The sequence below is a fragment of the Monopterus albus genome, unplaced genomic scaffold (assembly GCF_001952655.1).
Source record: "Monopterus albus unplaced genomic scaffold, M_albus_1.0 scaffold52.1, whole genome shotgun sequence".
Classification (NCBI taxonomy): Eukaryota; Metazoa; Chordata; class Actinopteri; order Synbranchiformes; family Synbranchidae; genus Monopterus; species Monopterus albus.
This window is the reverse complement of record NW_018127932.1, coordinates 387,206-402,109: the sequence shown is the minus strand read 5'-3', so window position 1 is coordinate 402,109 and position 14,904 is coordinate 387,206. Positions and strand designations below refer to the sequence as shown.

Sequence of the window (14,904 nt, the reverse complement as noted above, 5' to 3'; positions counted from 1 at the left end):
AGAGAGGGGTGGGGAAGGTGGGTGGCATAATAGTTGTGCAGCCAGGTTGTATACTCAAACTTCGAGACAATGTTATGTCTCCTAAAAATCAGGTGCAGACAGTGAGGGAGCATAAGAATATCTGTAGTGATGGTGTGAATGCATGCATACATGTAGTGCATACCTGTCTATAGAAGACTGGTACAATGGAGTTGGAGAGCTCCTTGGTCTTTGTCTCCAAGGTCTCTGAGGTAAACTCCCTAGGACACAAAAATGAGAGCTTGCACTGTCAGAATAAACATCTTAGTCCAGGAAAACACAGAAAAGTGATTGATGACAATTTTGTATTTATTTAACATTTTCTTAAATGGAAGTTAAGAATTTTGACAAGCATGAGACAAAATATTTTGGCAGCAGTTAAGTTCAGTTTTTACCTCTTTTCACTTTTGGTTTCATCTGCATCTGATGCTTACCTGACTTTGAGTCAGAGTCCGTTGAGTATCTTCTCCCTTCAGCACTCCCTTCACTGAAATCTGAAAAATGCCCTCTCCTCCCTGTTAACCATGTACAAGATGAAAGATGACAGCAATGCCTGACTCCCATCTCTGTGCCCCCTGGAGACACTGAGATATTTGAGCAGAACTAAGAGGGTTTAGCCTGGCACATCCAAACCCAGTATCTGATTATTGGCTCTCATGGTAGCCTAATCCTGGTCTCACTTTAGACTAAGATCTTAATCCTGCTGGCATGTACACTGTCTTGAGTCAAAAGAACATTGACTGCATGTATTTTCTTTAAGCATGTAGGTGACAAAATGTTAAAGGTCAAATTAATGTATGATACCAAAAAAGAATAAAAGCAAAGGAATGCATATATTTTGATATATGTTTCCAAAAATGCCAGAATCAGAAATGAAATCATGCTCACCATGAAGTCTCTCTCTGATCATCTGGCTCCTGCCACTTAATGGAACGTTACTGTCTGGCAGGGAGCCATGGTCCACCTAGAGGGTAAAGAAAACACAACTATTTGCAACTTTTTTTTGTCATTGTACAGATTATTATGCAGGTACCGTTTAAATTCTGACACATACACACTGGCCTGCAGAGAAGCTGAAATGCTTGCAGACAGGAACATACTATAGATAACTACACTCACTGATTCATGAAAAACCTCTTCCACCAGCTGTCTCATGACTTTAGCAAGTGGCGGCAGGATGGAGGCTTTATGCTGAGATTCACAGGCTTCCAGGATGGAGATGAGATTCACCCTGCGGTGGGCCAGGTCCTCACACATGCTCAGAAGGAGGCTGTTTAGATGGTCACTCAACTGGACTGGCTGGGAGGAATGAGAGAGGAAAACACTTATAGAACAGAGGTGTGGCACTGTGATGGCACTGAAAATGAAGGTTACAGCTTTGTATCAGGACTTGTCACCTGATTTTGAGGTAGGTGAAAATCAACGGACCAGTAGAGAGTCATACCCAGTGAATACACCAGCATCTGTGTGACAAAATGAACAAGGTAAGGACAAGACAGACTGGACATATATAATGAAACATTACCAACTAAATGAACCAGGTTTGCTTGCACATACATGAATTACATGTATTTGTGCTTAATGATACATGAATGTTTTTTTCTGATTTCATTTAATTCAACCCTTGCACCATAACTAACACCCTATCAATTGTTCCTATTATTGTTACATTCAACCACCAATGACATAAACAACATGTGTGGTCATTTCTAGGCAAAGTGTAGGGTTTGGGATGCAAAATGTGAGATTATAGCGACATATTGGACAACATCTTGTGGTCACGCAAGAGAGCTAGAAGTTAATTATCATCCAAAAAAGAAGGAGAAGGGATTGACATAATGATCAAACTATGATGAAAAAGAGAAAGTACTTTCATAGCGTGTCTCTTATTTCTTCAATTACCTTACATGGAGTGTCTTCAAAATTCAAAAATGATAAATTTAGCATGATTTAACAAAAGGTAATTATGTTGATTACTGCTTAAACAGACTCATCTGTTTGAGATACCTATCAGTCGAAGACACAGCACGTTAGTTCGTATTATACAAGAGGTGGCATTTCTTGCAGCTTTTAAAGAGAGATTTTTTTAACATAAATGTTTATCTGTGGGTCATATACTGTACATAGGACATATTGTGATTACCAGTATAATGCATTTATCAGGGAAGATTACATAAAGCTATGTGTGAGACATGAGCACGTGTATTTGATAACTCTCCTGGACAAACATTCTCATCATCATTTAGGAACTTACTTCATAGTCTGACTGATGCCGATAAATCAGGACCCTGAGTTGCAGTATTCAAGGCAGAGGTTCAGTTGCTCAGCCACTAGATGGCAGGCTTCAACTAAGTTGTCCTTCAATTCAGGACATGCTGAGATTTTTATGCATCAGGATATGCCAGCAGTAACCTGTAATCGGTTCTAATCACTGCAGAGTTTAAAGTTACTGACCTGATACTCTTGAGTGTCAAAAGTCTAGTACAAGTCTGCCATTACCTTTCATGTAAAGAGCTAGGACAGATGTGAAAATGCACTGTATGCACTGACCCTCTCTATGGCAGGTTTGGTTGAGCTGGCACGGCCCTGAAGCATTTCTGGAGCAGTGAAGGTGGATACATCATCTGATAGGCCACAGTTCTTAAATGCTAAGGTACCAGTGGCTGAGAGCAGCAAGGAGGTGGGGCTTATGATATTGCACATATTGTTTTGACCTGAAACAAGAGTAGGAAGTTCATATTAGATAATGATGATAACGATAAAGATCTATGCTAAAATCACACCGAGTGATATATGCAAAGGTTTATGTTGTCTTTACACTGCAGTAACATGATGTATGTGAGCCTACAATTAGAGGTGTTACTGAAAATGCTTTACCCTTATAGGAGACATCCAATAATGATTCTGCAGTGCCCAGCAGCAGGGACCAGACCTCCTCCTCCAGCAGAGGTCCCCCTCGTGCCTCCAACACTTCAGCTAATGTAACAAATGTGCTACTCATTTTGCACACATTCCTGCACACAGGGCACACATACAATACATACATACCAAACACACTTATGTACAAACCCAAAACATCACTTAGCAGAGCCCGGTGCAAGGTAATATTCTTAAGAGAAGTTTCTGTCGTTTGCATCTTTATACATATCAAATCTACAGCAGTTAAGGCTAATACAGGTCATGCATGTCTTTCACCATTCAGGAAAACAATTCAACTCTATATGAAGCTGTTCTTCTTTCCTGGATGTCATGCTTGTTATCCTCTAACTTCGTCTCTCATCACCTTCACTCCACATTTCTACTTTGACTTTACAGCGCTCTGTGAGGGTGTTACTGCTGTTTGCTTTCCACAAGTAATTTATCTTACTTGCCCTGAAGAAGACCGGTGAGTAAAAAAGTCAGCTACACTTTCTAAATATATCACGTCAGCTTTCAGTGTGTGGCCACTTTTCTCATTTTTGGTATTACTGCTGTTATCATGGCCTGTTACTGTGTAGGCATCAATACAGCTGTATGTAGTTGAAAAGGTGGAGACAAAAGTACATGTAACCTGGCCTGGCAGACAGAGGAATTACACAGAAAGTACATGTAACCTGGCCTGGCAGACGGAGGAATTACACAGGAAAAACAAAACCAAACTTTCTCGTTGAAAAGGTGGAGACAAAAGTACATGTAACCTGGCCTGGCAGACAGAGGAATTACACAGCATGTATATTATTTTGCTCTTTTGTCATATTTCCCCAAAGTTTTATGAAAGGATCTATGTAGATATAAATCTGAGCAGACCCTTATTTTGTCTAGATGATCACCCAGGAAACTTTACCTAAAACTGCCATTACAGAAAATTACAGTATAAAATCTAGCACAGAGCTACATAGCAACTAATGGAACTTGTAGCTCAAAGGGCAGAAAAAAGACAGAATCTGGCTGTTCCTGATAGATGAAACCAGCTGCCGTGCCCTGTAGTGCACCAGATCAGCTTTTTCTTATTGTGACTCCCTGTTTCTAAATGTTTCAGTAACACAATAGGCTACTCACAGCTGTTGATGTACCAAACAAAGCAACGTGCTTTCCCTGAAACAAACCCACTCAATTACTTAAGACACAATTAAATCCTTCACTCAAAGTGAACTCATCCTCAGCTTGTGGCCCCAGTTTGTCAAATGAATACAAGGAAAGTCTTAAAAGATTAGAGTACATGAGTAGCGAAAAATAAAACACCAATAAAATTGTGAAGTTATAAGGCCACTTAAATCAGTGATGAAACTGTGGTATTCGTGATAAATATTAAACCACCCTACAGTATCCCTGCATGCTGGTTTGTTGTTAGGATGTAGGAGGGATTAAGGAGGAAAGCAGGAACCCTGCCAGGTGCTCCCACCCACTCACTCTTGAGCAAAACTTTATCAGCTTGTATTCCCTCCCAGTAAGTGCAAAGTTAGAGTAATGTTGTAAAGCCATACACTGCAGCAGGGACCAACAGAGAAATCTTGGTTGCTCATTGGATCAACACCAGACTGTCATGTGTTGCTGGATTTACTGGATAAATCTGTGAAGGAAATGTGTGTTACACATACAACATGGCTTTTTCTACCTGTACATTCGGTTGTATTGATTGGATGGTCTAAATCTGATCTCTTATGCTCAACATCAAACTTTCACTTTTCATCTGCATTCTCATTAAAATCAAACAAGGGTCTTTTTATTCTTTAGCTTTTAAAACAATAGCATCTGCATCCCCAAAATCACAACATCTCATTTTAACTTGACAGATAAAATGAGGTTATTAAGTTTTAAGAAACACATTTTAAAGGTGTCTCATGCAGTTGCACAATGCCCTTCGCTGCCTAGAACCAGCTATTTTTAGTATCCGTTAATCTGAAGCCATGTCCATTTGACACACCAGTTGCCACTGCAAAGACATTTTTGCTCCTTTTCTTGAACCAAAATGCAGAATAGGCTTTGATTTTAATCAACTATACCTTTTATCTTACAATAGACAGACCATGCTAGGATTCATTAACCAGACACCCACATGATGTAGACACAGACAGGAGGTTGTGCGGATGCCTTGGCTACTTGGGACAGCATGCTTCTTCAGGATCTATACAAAGTGACAATTTCCACATTCAAGTACCATGAGATTTTATGGACATTATGCTCCTATGGTCAGAGTCTAGTTTATGTAGCCACTTCATAAGCAGCCTGTAACAAGATGATGCTGTCTTAACAGGCCTGGATATGAAGGCTATGTGACTCCATAAGGTAAATCTCATTACAGTCCTGTGAATATTAAAGCCAGTGCCTAAGTGAAATAGTTTTCATCTGAATTTTTCATTTAATTAGCAGAAATAATTGATCTACTGTGAAAATGAAGACACCCACCTATATTCATCAAACAAGCAACACTATGGGAAGAATATGATTAAAAGAGAACCAAATAAAAAGCAGTACCTAGTAGCAGCGTATGTCAGCAGTCTGATCCTTTCTGTTATCCTCAGTGCTCCCACAGCGCATCCAAAACAACCCCTGTGATCATCGCATTGCTGTTTTGTCGTCCTCTCAGTAAAGGCTGTTCGGCTCTGCCAGGTAATACACCAGTGACATTACCAACACAGGCTTCATCCATTCATTTGTTCCATCACGACCAGCACCACGCGGAACGACCTGAAACTTTTTACAGTAATTAGTGCTATTCTTAGCTCCTCGCATTTAAACACTTCATCGGATTAGCCTCGGGGTTTGACAGCGACGGGCCAGAGCCACCAATAGCGGGTGGCGTGAGATCAACTACACCGATTTAACTAATCCGTGTGACGCCCAAAGGTGCGGTAGATCCCCGGTAGGTGCGCTACAGAGAAGCCTGGGAAGGACGAATGACCTCGGCCAAACGAGTGGACTGAGGCCTGCTGCTGCAGAGCTGCTCCAACACTATGATCATAACACTGCGGGCTCTCTTCGAACAAGGGGTAAGAAACCGTAGTAGCCTGCGGGAGTCGGTGCTGGGACGTTTATTCATGCCACTTCCCAGCTCTGTTGCGCGCAGCTTGTCTCTGCAGGGCCCGGGGTATCTGCGCAAACAAGGATAAATAACAATCCAGGACTGTCAGGTGGATGCAGGGAGAATTTAAACTGCTCAGCGCCAAGTAAACGCAATTTTATGTCCTTATTCAGTCACATGCCTTTGCAGAGCATGGCTACCTAAGCTGTTGTATCGTAGCCTACAGCAATTGGACGAACTCTTGATGGCACTGTATTCTCCCTACTATGCTGTGGATCTCTGCAGAGCCGCATGTCATCCTAGTCCACAAACGATCCCACACTTTAACGGGGTGGTAATAAGATCTCCTGGATAAAAGATGATGGCAAATGGGCTTGTCCCGATGACAATGATCATGCAAATGATAGCCTTTGGGTATACACCCTGTATATCTTAGTGCAGCATAAAATAGGCTTTTATATGTCTATTGGACCCAGTTTGAAAGGCAGTAATATAGCCTACTGAAGATTTATAGCCTACTGACATACTATATTGGACCCAGTTTGAAAGGCAGTAATATTCTCACTGAGAATTTATAGCCTACTGACATACTATTCTTAACTTAGCCTACAAATTAGAGTTAGTCTAAGTGAAAAATGTTTGTCTGTTTACCAAATGATCATAGCGTAATTAAAATATGCCTATGTCTCCATGTATTCATCATAATGTAACAAAACCATGTACAATTTATATATTTAGTTTACAGTAAAAACGTATTGATATACCACTCATTTAAACCAATTAACTATTGGTAACTACTCTAATTTAATTAGAAAAATATGATTTATAATGCAGGAGAATGTGTAGCTTATTTGTAATTTTTCATCAGCCCATTAGGCCTGTCGGAAATACACTTCACCTAATATCATTTATGTAGTGTTTGACAGAAACATGGCCAATATCTCTACTTGGGCTCAGACTAATTATCATGCATGTTATAGTCTGTATTTTCAGTGAGGCCAGCGTCAGTCCTCTACAACGTACTACACACATAAAGAGCATTAATAACATATAACATCTAATTTATCACATTGCAAGCGGAAGTGGGCTAAAACAAGTTGTTTTTGGATAGATAGATAGATAGATAGATAGAGAGAGAGAGAGAGAGAGAGAGAGGGGAGGAGGTGGTGGGTGTGTTTCTGTGGATGAGTGACGTGCTGCAGGGACGCATGCCCCGTGCCCATTGCGCGTCCTGGCCTGTCAGCAGCAGCCGGATGGAAACGTAGGCAAGTGAATTTGGTGAGGATATGTATTTTTAAGCCACACAGCTGAATAAATCAGTCATCAGACGCGGCTCAAACAAACAGTCCGCCGCTCCGGAACATTTCACAGCTGATCGATTGACTGATTTGACTGAGGTGAGTTGAGGCTTCGCACCTCTGCTCCTCAGACGTGCTTATTGTTTGGCCGTGGGGGGAGGGTCGCATATCGCTGTGTGCATGACGCGGTTCATATGTTGTATCTGTCCTTATTTGCCAACTCAAAATGGTCCCTTTTCATATATTTACATTGTAACGCGACTGTAGGACACGTTCGCATAAAGACCGAGGCAACAGCGAGCAGACGATCACCACATACTGCGCACTGTGTGTCACAAACAGGCCCTGTCATATCACGGTACGGGTGTAATTATTACTGCAATAATGTCTTTTTGTGCCCGGCGTATTGAGGCTTTAGCATGCACGGCTTTTATTCTGATGCAGTGGAATCATTTACCTGCCAGAGCTTTACCTCTGCCGAGAAGGCAAGACTAGGGGTCGTGCGGCCAAGGTTACTGACACTGAATGGAAGTGAAGAACGGGTTCACAGCGGTCCTCTACTTAGTCCCTGTGGTTAATCTGTGCCTGGAAGATGTCCCTGCTGACAGTTTGTATGTTTGAACCGGGGGGGGGGGAGAGAGCTGTCTCAGCTTTGGATCGGGTACACAGCTGAGGATATGTTATCCATAAGGTAGAAGATCATCAGTGAGTATGGCTGAGATTATTTCCTATCTATTGATGAGTGAAACACGAAATTATATTCTATTTATGGAAATTATGATACATTGTTCTGCTCACTGGACTGTTGTGATCTTTGTGTGCTGCTAGTTTGAATGGCTTTATTTTATAGTGTGTCATAGGCAGGAAAGCTACAGAGTATCAGTTTATAAAACAGTGTGACACAGTTTCCCACTAATCCATTTTTGTGTTATTTATAGTATAATATATGTTAACCTGCAGTGACCTGAAATGTCCTTTAAGTGTGCTTCATAAGCCATTCACAGGATCATTTGGTGGAGGCAGCTTGTTTAGAGAAAACAAAGTCATTAGACAGCAGTACACACTAGCAATGACCCGGTTGTATCCCTGCTTTTGCATTTGTAGGTTACAGCTCCCTACCTTCAGATTCATTGGTAAGATCGAGATGTCCTAGGAGCTGTATGTGGCTGCTGTGTTCTTCATAAATTAGCATAACTGGAATCTAATAGTGTGCAGTTAATATTCATCAGTACTCGTCATTTCATAACGGGGACAAGCATAAAAGTCTGACTAAATAGGAACTTAGGGTAAACCAGCAAAACTATCAGCATGTGATTTTCTCCCTGCATTGATATGATTGTAATTATCTTCAAAAATAGCCATTATTACAAAACAATAATGGCCTTTCAGCAGAGCAACAGATTGTAAGTACACAACTGTACATACCACCTGGAAGTTTTACACGTTAACTGCAATAATATTCAAGCCATCATAACTGAGACGAGTGTAACTGTCTTCCTGTATGAAATATAAAAAGCATGTCTATTTTCAGGTTCTGAGGGAAGCGGATGTTATGTATGTCTTTGTGACGTTGGAGGAACAGAAGGAGAGTTGACGCATCTTATTCTGGCAATTATATCCCTCATATGGGCTGTGTGTCGGGAGAGTGGAAGAACGGGGAGGGTGGTTACAGTGCTTATATAAGCACAGAATAAAAGGAAAGGAAGCCGGTGTTTGGATTTTCTCCTTTTTTAATCTTTTTGTTTTAATGCAAGATGAAATTTGTTCGGGAACACTGGGTATACAGTTTGGCATTTCTGTGTTGTCTTATCTGGCCTCACAGCTCTCTTAGATGCAACTTGACTCAGTGAACATGTGCCTGTGGAAGAACATCTTGTAGAACTGGGTTGGAGTGGTGGGCTGTGGTCCAAACTCACAGTAATTATCAGTGGGCTTGGTATCCCACTGTGACAGGGTCATGTTTCATATGATGGAGTAGACCTCTCAGTGGTCTGCCTGTTCTGCCACCGCTGCTGATGGTAGCAAATCTTCCATCCTGCTATGTTTGCTGAGTTGGTTGATAAGAACCTGCAGTGCTTGCCTCATGTGTGGAATTTGTCAGTGCACTTTCGTCTTTACTCCTAATCTGCTCTTCCAGGAGCAGGGATTTTCATTTTCCTTTCTAATTTTCAGATATTTGTCTGTCTTTGTGTACACAGAGGACATTTTTGGATGCACAGAAGGCAGCAGTTGAAGATTTTGCCATGAACAAAAACAAGAGAGAAAGAGAGTTCTATAGCCTAGATGTTGGGGATTCGACGTTTACAGTACTGAAGCGATACCAGAATCTAAGACCCATTGGCTCAGGAGCACAGGGAATCGTCTGGTGAGTGTTTCATGTACTTGGTGAAATATGGGTCACTGTTTTCAGAATATCATCAGAACATTCATGAGAACCAGAGAATAAATTTTCTGTTGCAAAAGCAGTCTAATGTAGTGATCTATAGCCGGTGATGTCTAATGCCTGTTATGATGATAATGTTTTAAAGTTATTCATTAAATGTGTTTTTCAGCTCTGCTTATGACCAAGTCCTTGAGCGAAATGTTGCCATCAAGAAGCTGAGTCGGCCATTTCAAAATCAAACGCATGCCAAGAGGGCGTACAGAGAGCTAGTCCTATTGAAATGTGTCAATCACAAAAATGTAAGTGTGCCAGTGTATTCAGCCAAATTACATTTCACCAGTGGGAGGCGTGGTATGTTAATAGCATATCTACCATTAAATATCTGCTCTATGTAACTCAAATTATGCTTTAATGTGACATGGAAATTGAATGACAACACAATTCTGATTCATACATTTGTACCCACAGATTATTGGACTATTAAATGTATTTACGCCACAAAAATCCTTAGAAGAATTCCAAGATGTGTAAGTAACTGGAGTATGGATGTACTTGTGTGTGTGTTTTTTTTATTTTAGAGCATACAGTATGTATTGTTCATAAAATTGAAATTATTCCCACATGTGTGTTTGCTCTAATGCTGGTTGTGTAAACTGTTTCTGTTGTGTCAGGTACTTGGTGATGGAGCTGATGGATGCCAACCTGTGCCAGGTGATTCAGATGGAGCTCGACCATGAGAGGCTGTCCTATCTGCTCTATCAGATGTTGTGTGGTATCAAACACCTCCATGCTGCCGGCATCATTCATAGGGTAATTAGCTGGACACTGTTAGACAGGCTAATGCCAGACCAGCATCCTGAAGAGCAACTGTTAAACCTACTGTGATACTTGACATTTAAGTGTAAGGGCAAACAGTCAAATAGCATACTACTGCATGAAGAATATATTCCTTTATTTGCCAACAAAACCCTCTAAAAATATCATTTAGTGGTACTTCAGGATTTCAGTTAAAAACCGCTAAGTTACAGGTTCAGAGTAAGCATTTTTATTGATGTTTCCTTGAACAAAACAATGAATTTCTAGGAGCTTTTCTTGAAGGTGATGTGAGATGGCACAGACTTCTGACCATTATGGATCAGTAATAAGCAAGTGTAAAATGGATGCATCCACTGTGATTTTACAATTGTCCCTCATCATGAAGAGAGAGTCACAAAAATAAAAGCTACATTAGCATCAGAAAAATGTCTCACAACAAATGGAATTATGGCGATTTAAAAATGAAATCACTGATAATAGTTTGATAATGACCAGCTACTGAAAAAAATGTATTATGATCTGTTAAGGGAAATCGTCAACAAAACATTATTCCAACTTAAAATGAAGAAGCAGCCAGTCTCCAATAAAACACAATCAGCAGTGTAAAATGCCAGTACTTGATTCAGCTGGAAAATAAACTATAATACTACAATAATAATGATGCATTTGGTACTAGCATTAAAATAAAATTCATTTTCAGGAAATAACCGTAATGAACAAGAAGCTATAAATAATCTTTGCTTCCGAAACTCGGCTGGTCGGGATGTTGTAATGTGGGATCCATTTTGCTTCTTAATGACAAAATTCTACATAATTCTTATTGCTCTGTGTTCCCATGTAGGACCTCAAGCCCAGTAACATAGTTGTCAAGTCAGACTGCACGTTGAAGATTCTGGACTTCGGCTTGGCTCGGACAGCTGCCACAGGCCTCTTGATGACACCGTATGTGGTTACACGCTACTACAGAGCACCAGAGGTTATCCTGGGCATGGGCTACCAAGCCAATGGTTAGTGATTATCTACTGTATGTGCTGTGTCTGTCGCTCAGGTAGTCACTGTGCCTGCAGTGAATTTCAATGAATAAAAATAAATCGCAGTTACTGTGCAGTGTGCCATAGTGTAGTTTTCTTTTAAATGTTATGTGGTAGATATATCACAAAGCATATACAAGGAACTGGAGAGAAATCTTGCTGCTAACGCTGTGAAAGCTGCATGATGCTCTCTACATAATGGGAACCTGTAAGAAATGCTCCCTAACTAGCCTCCCTCATGTACTTAACCTGTTGCTGTGCATTCCTCTCACATCCTACTGGCTTTGTTTACCATGTTCAACTTTACTAGTGGACATATGGTCTGTGGGATGCATACTGGCAGAAATGGTCCGCCATAAAATCCTCTTCCCAGGAAGAGACTGTATCCTTACTTTGTCTTACTAATAATCTTAACAGTGTTTGTAAAGCGTTTGTGGTTTCCCTGAATATATATCATGCCAGGATATGAATGAATATAACAGTGTAACATCCCTTATTTGAAGCTTTCTAGCAGTCATGGGCTGTAAAGTTCAACACTGCATTGCTCCTTCTCATACATCTGGCTGATGCTGCATGGCCTCCATTTTAATTTCCACACATCATCACGCCTCTGCCATACTGTGCATTCTTCTGACTTTGTTTGTTGTTATTGTTTTTTGGCTTTTTTTTTTCCTCACCGTTTTGTTTGCATGTCCACCTCTAGTGGATGTATGGTCAGTGGGCTGCATAGTGGCCGAGATGATCAGGGGAAGCGTGTTGTTCCCCGGCACTGATCGTATCCTTCCCCATCATTGATTGATCACTGTCATCACTTCATACCGTGTGAAGAGATTCAACACCATTCTGAGAGTTTCCCTCTGTCACTTTGCTGTTCATTTTCAAGTTTTCCTCCTGATAAATATGACCTCCATCATTGCTCTGCTGCACCCTCCTATTGTGGGAATCAGACTATAAAGGGCAATAGTTTCTGAGGGAATATGTACAAGAAGTTATGTATTAGGTGTATAGGAATAGGAGTGAGTGGGTGAGCTGCTGATGTGTTAACCTGAAAGAGAGTTAAATGTCATGGTGGCCTAATGTTTTGTTACAGTCTGTGTGTGGGAGTGACAAGTGTTTGTGCGGCCTTTTTCCTTAACATTTATACCTCAGACATCGACCAGTGGAACAAGGTAATTGAGCAGCTAGGCACTCCATCTCAGGATTTCCTAATGAAGCTGAACCAGTCAGTAAGAACATATGTAGAAAACAGACCACGGTATGCTGGATACAGCTTTGAGAAGCTCTTCCCAGACGTGCTCTTCCCTGCTGACTCTGATCACAATAAACTGAAAGGTAGCGTTATGTTACCATATCATGACCTAAACTATCAAGAACACATTCATCAAGTGACATTTGTAGACTTCTAATTAAGAACACAGCATCTCAGCTACTTGTTGTTTCTTCCCTCAGCAAGCCAAGCTAGAGATCTTTTATCGAAGATGCTGGTGATTGATGCCTCCAAGCGCATCTCTGTAGATGAGGCCCTGCAGCACCCCTACATTAATGTTTGGTATGACCCAGCTGAAGTGGAAGCGGTAGGTGGATCGTTCTTGGGAGCACATGATGAATGGGTCACATGAAATTTTGATTCCATCACTTGAAGTGGAAAGTCGGCATCGTTCTTCTATCAACAATGTGCCAATCATGATATTTTCTCTTTCTCAGCCCCCTCCGAAGTTCCCGGACAAACAGCTGGATGAGAGGGAGCACACAGTGGAAGAGTGGAAAGGTTAGACAGCCAAAATTCCACTCAACACTTCATTTTTCACTGTTAGTTTACAATTAAAGAGCAATGGTCAGTTGGTTCTATCATCAGCAGCCTATGAGTGGTGACATGATTATTTTCTATTCATGGAAAGTACAAAAATAGACTGTAAAGAAATCCTGTGGGTCAGCCAGTGAATGTGTAGAAATAGTTGTTTACAGACAGCTTTGCCCATGGAGTTCTCTATCTTTATTATAGTTGCCAGAGTGTGCATGGTATGACTTGAAATCCCCTTTTAAAGCCTCTCAGTTAGTGCTTTCCACTGCGGGCAACCTGATTCAGTGGAGCACGGGTGGACTTAGGATTGTGAGTGAATATCACTTTCAGTTGTGCAGCACGATGAGCTCATCCTAAACCGGGCCAGGTGATAATGACCCTCACTCATTTTTGAAGGGTCACATTAACACAGCCTGTCCAAATTAGAAACATGATGCTGTCTGGACTGTATAGTATGCAGTACACTGTGAGTGTACAGAAAAAGTGTATATGCATCAGTGATTTTTCTTAATTTCTCCTGCCTCACTGAACCTTTCTATGTTCTTTTATTTGTAGAACTAATTTATAAGGAAGTGAGTGAATGGGAGGATTGGAAAAAAAATGGAGTGATTAGAGGCCAACCACCTCCTTTAGGTGAGTAATCATTATAACTTTGGGGGATATGAAGAGGTGGAAAGGATGCATTACAGTGAATCCCTGCAATTCTTGTTTGTAAGAAGCACATGATATGTATTTATCCGTGGCCTGATGTCAGCCTGAAAGTGCTGGTATTATATGACTATTTCAACATTTTAGTGTGAAGTACAACAGTGTAATTTGATTTGATTTATTCTTTGAAGCATGTAAAACAGTTGATATGACGACAACACATAATTTTACATATAATCCAATATCAATGTGCTTATACCTAGTACATGCTTGAATGGAGTAGGAAGAAGTCAGACTTATCCAGTCCTACCCCATGACATCATCTTACCATCATTGGTTTGCAAGCAGTAAATAATTCTCTTCTACACCACACAAGTAATATACTAAAGAATTATTACAGAGTACTAACATTCATACCCCACACCCACAATGTTCCATCTAATTAATCATTAAACCTGTTCTTGCATATATCTTGATTGACACATACCTTTATATTTATGTTTAAACTCGTCAATTCTATTACAATTTTTTTATGTCTACACTTAAATTATTCCATAGTTTTAACCCACTTATAGAAATACAAAATCTTTTTTTGGTTGTACGTATAGCATGAATTTTTAAATTTAACTGACCCCTTAAATTGTATCCCCCTTCCCTTTCATTAAATAGTTTTTGAATTCCACCAGGTAATAAATTGTTCCTGGCTTTATACATAAACACAGCAGTCTTATATCCCACTAAATCAAAAAATTTTAACAATTTAGACTGTATGAAAGCTCCATTGGTGTGATCCCTATACCCCATCTTATGCACAATTCTTATCGCTCTTTTTTGTAATATATACAATGGTTGAAGTGAGCTTTTGTATGTATTTCCCCAGTTTTCAACACCATACTCTAAGTATGGTA

General features: G+C 40.4%; 2 protein-coding genes across 15 annotated transcripts in view; one reads left to right on the top strand and one right to left on the bottom strand.

The window, feature by feature from the left end:
- Positions 1 to 7,907, bottom strand: part of ptpn20 (protein tyrosine phosphatase non-receptor type 20) — a 30,992-nt gene extending 23,085 nt beyond the window's left edge. For 2 of the 6 annotated variants that reach the window (XM_020601591.1, XM_020601597.1), the window contains exons 1-7: positions 2,896 to 3,579; positions 2,569 to 2,732; positions 1,416 to 1,481; positions 1,138 to 1,317; positions 907 to 982; positions 453 to 533; positions 164 to 239 (exon numbers count right to left, since the gene is read on the bottom strand). In XM_020601591.1, coding sequence (XP_020457247.1) covers positions 164 to 239; positions 453 to 533; positions 907 to 982; positions 1,138 to 1,317; positions 1,416 to 1,481; positions 2,569 to 2,732; positions 2,896 to 3,154 — 902 coding nt within the window. In that variant the 5' untranslated portion in view covers positions 3,155 to 3,579. Of the gene's footprint in view, positions 1 to 163; positions 240 to 452; positions 534 to 906; positions 983 to 1,137; positions 1,318 to 1,415; positions 1,482 to 2,568; positions 2,733 to 2,895; positions 3,580 to 5,000; positions 5,022 to 5,053; positions 5,123 to 5,472; positions 5,549 to 7,774 lie in introns of those variants that run through there. The other 4 variants (XM_020601592.1, XM_020601594.1, XM_020601593.1 and 1 more) reach the window with 4 other exon arrangements.
- Positions 5,520 to 14,904, top strand: part of mapk8a (mitogen-activated protein kinase 8a) — a 15,060-nt gene continuing 5,675 nt past the window's right edge. For 2 of the 9 annotated variants that reach the window (XM_020601599.1, XM_020601608.1), the window contains exons 1-11: positions 5,616 to 5,987; positions 9,516 to 9,682; positions 9,870 to 9,999; positions 10,169 to 10,227; positions 10,372 to 10,510; positions 11,358 to 11,523; positions 11,858 to 11,929; positions 12,697 to 12,879; positions 12,997 to 13,121; positions 13,252 to 13,315; positions 13,904 to 13,981. In XM_020601599.1, the coding sequence (XP_020457255.1) occupies positions 5,952 to 5,987; positions 9,516 to 9,682; positions 9,870 to 9,999; positions 10,169 to 10,227; positions 10,372 to 10,510; positions 11,358 to 11,523; positions 11,858 to 11,929; positions 12,697 to 12,879; positions 12,997 to 13,121; positions 13,252 to 13,315; positions 13,904 to 13,981 (1,219 nt within the window). In that variant the 5' untranslated portion in view covers positions 5,616 to 5,951. The other 7 variants (XM_020601607.1, XM_020601600.1, XM_020601604.1 and 4 more) reach the window with 7 other exon arrangements.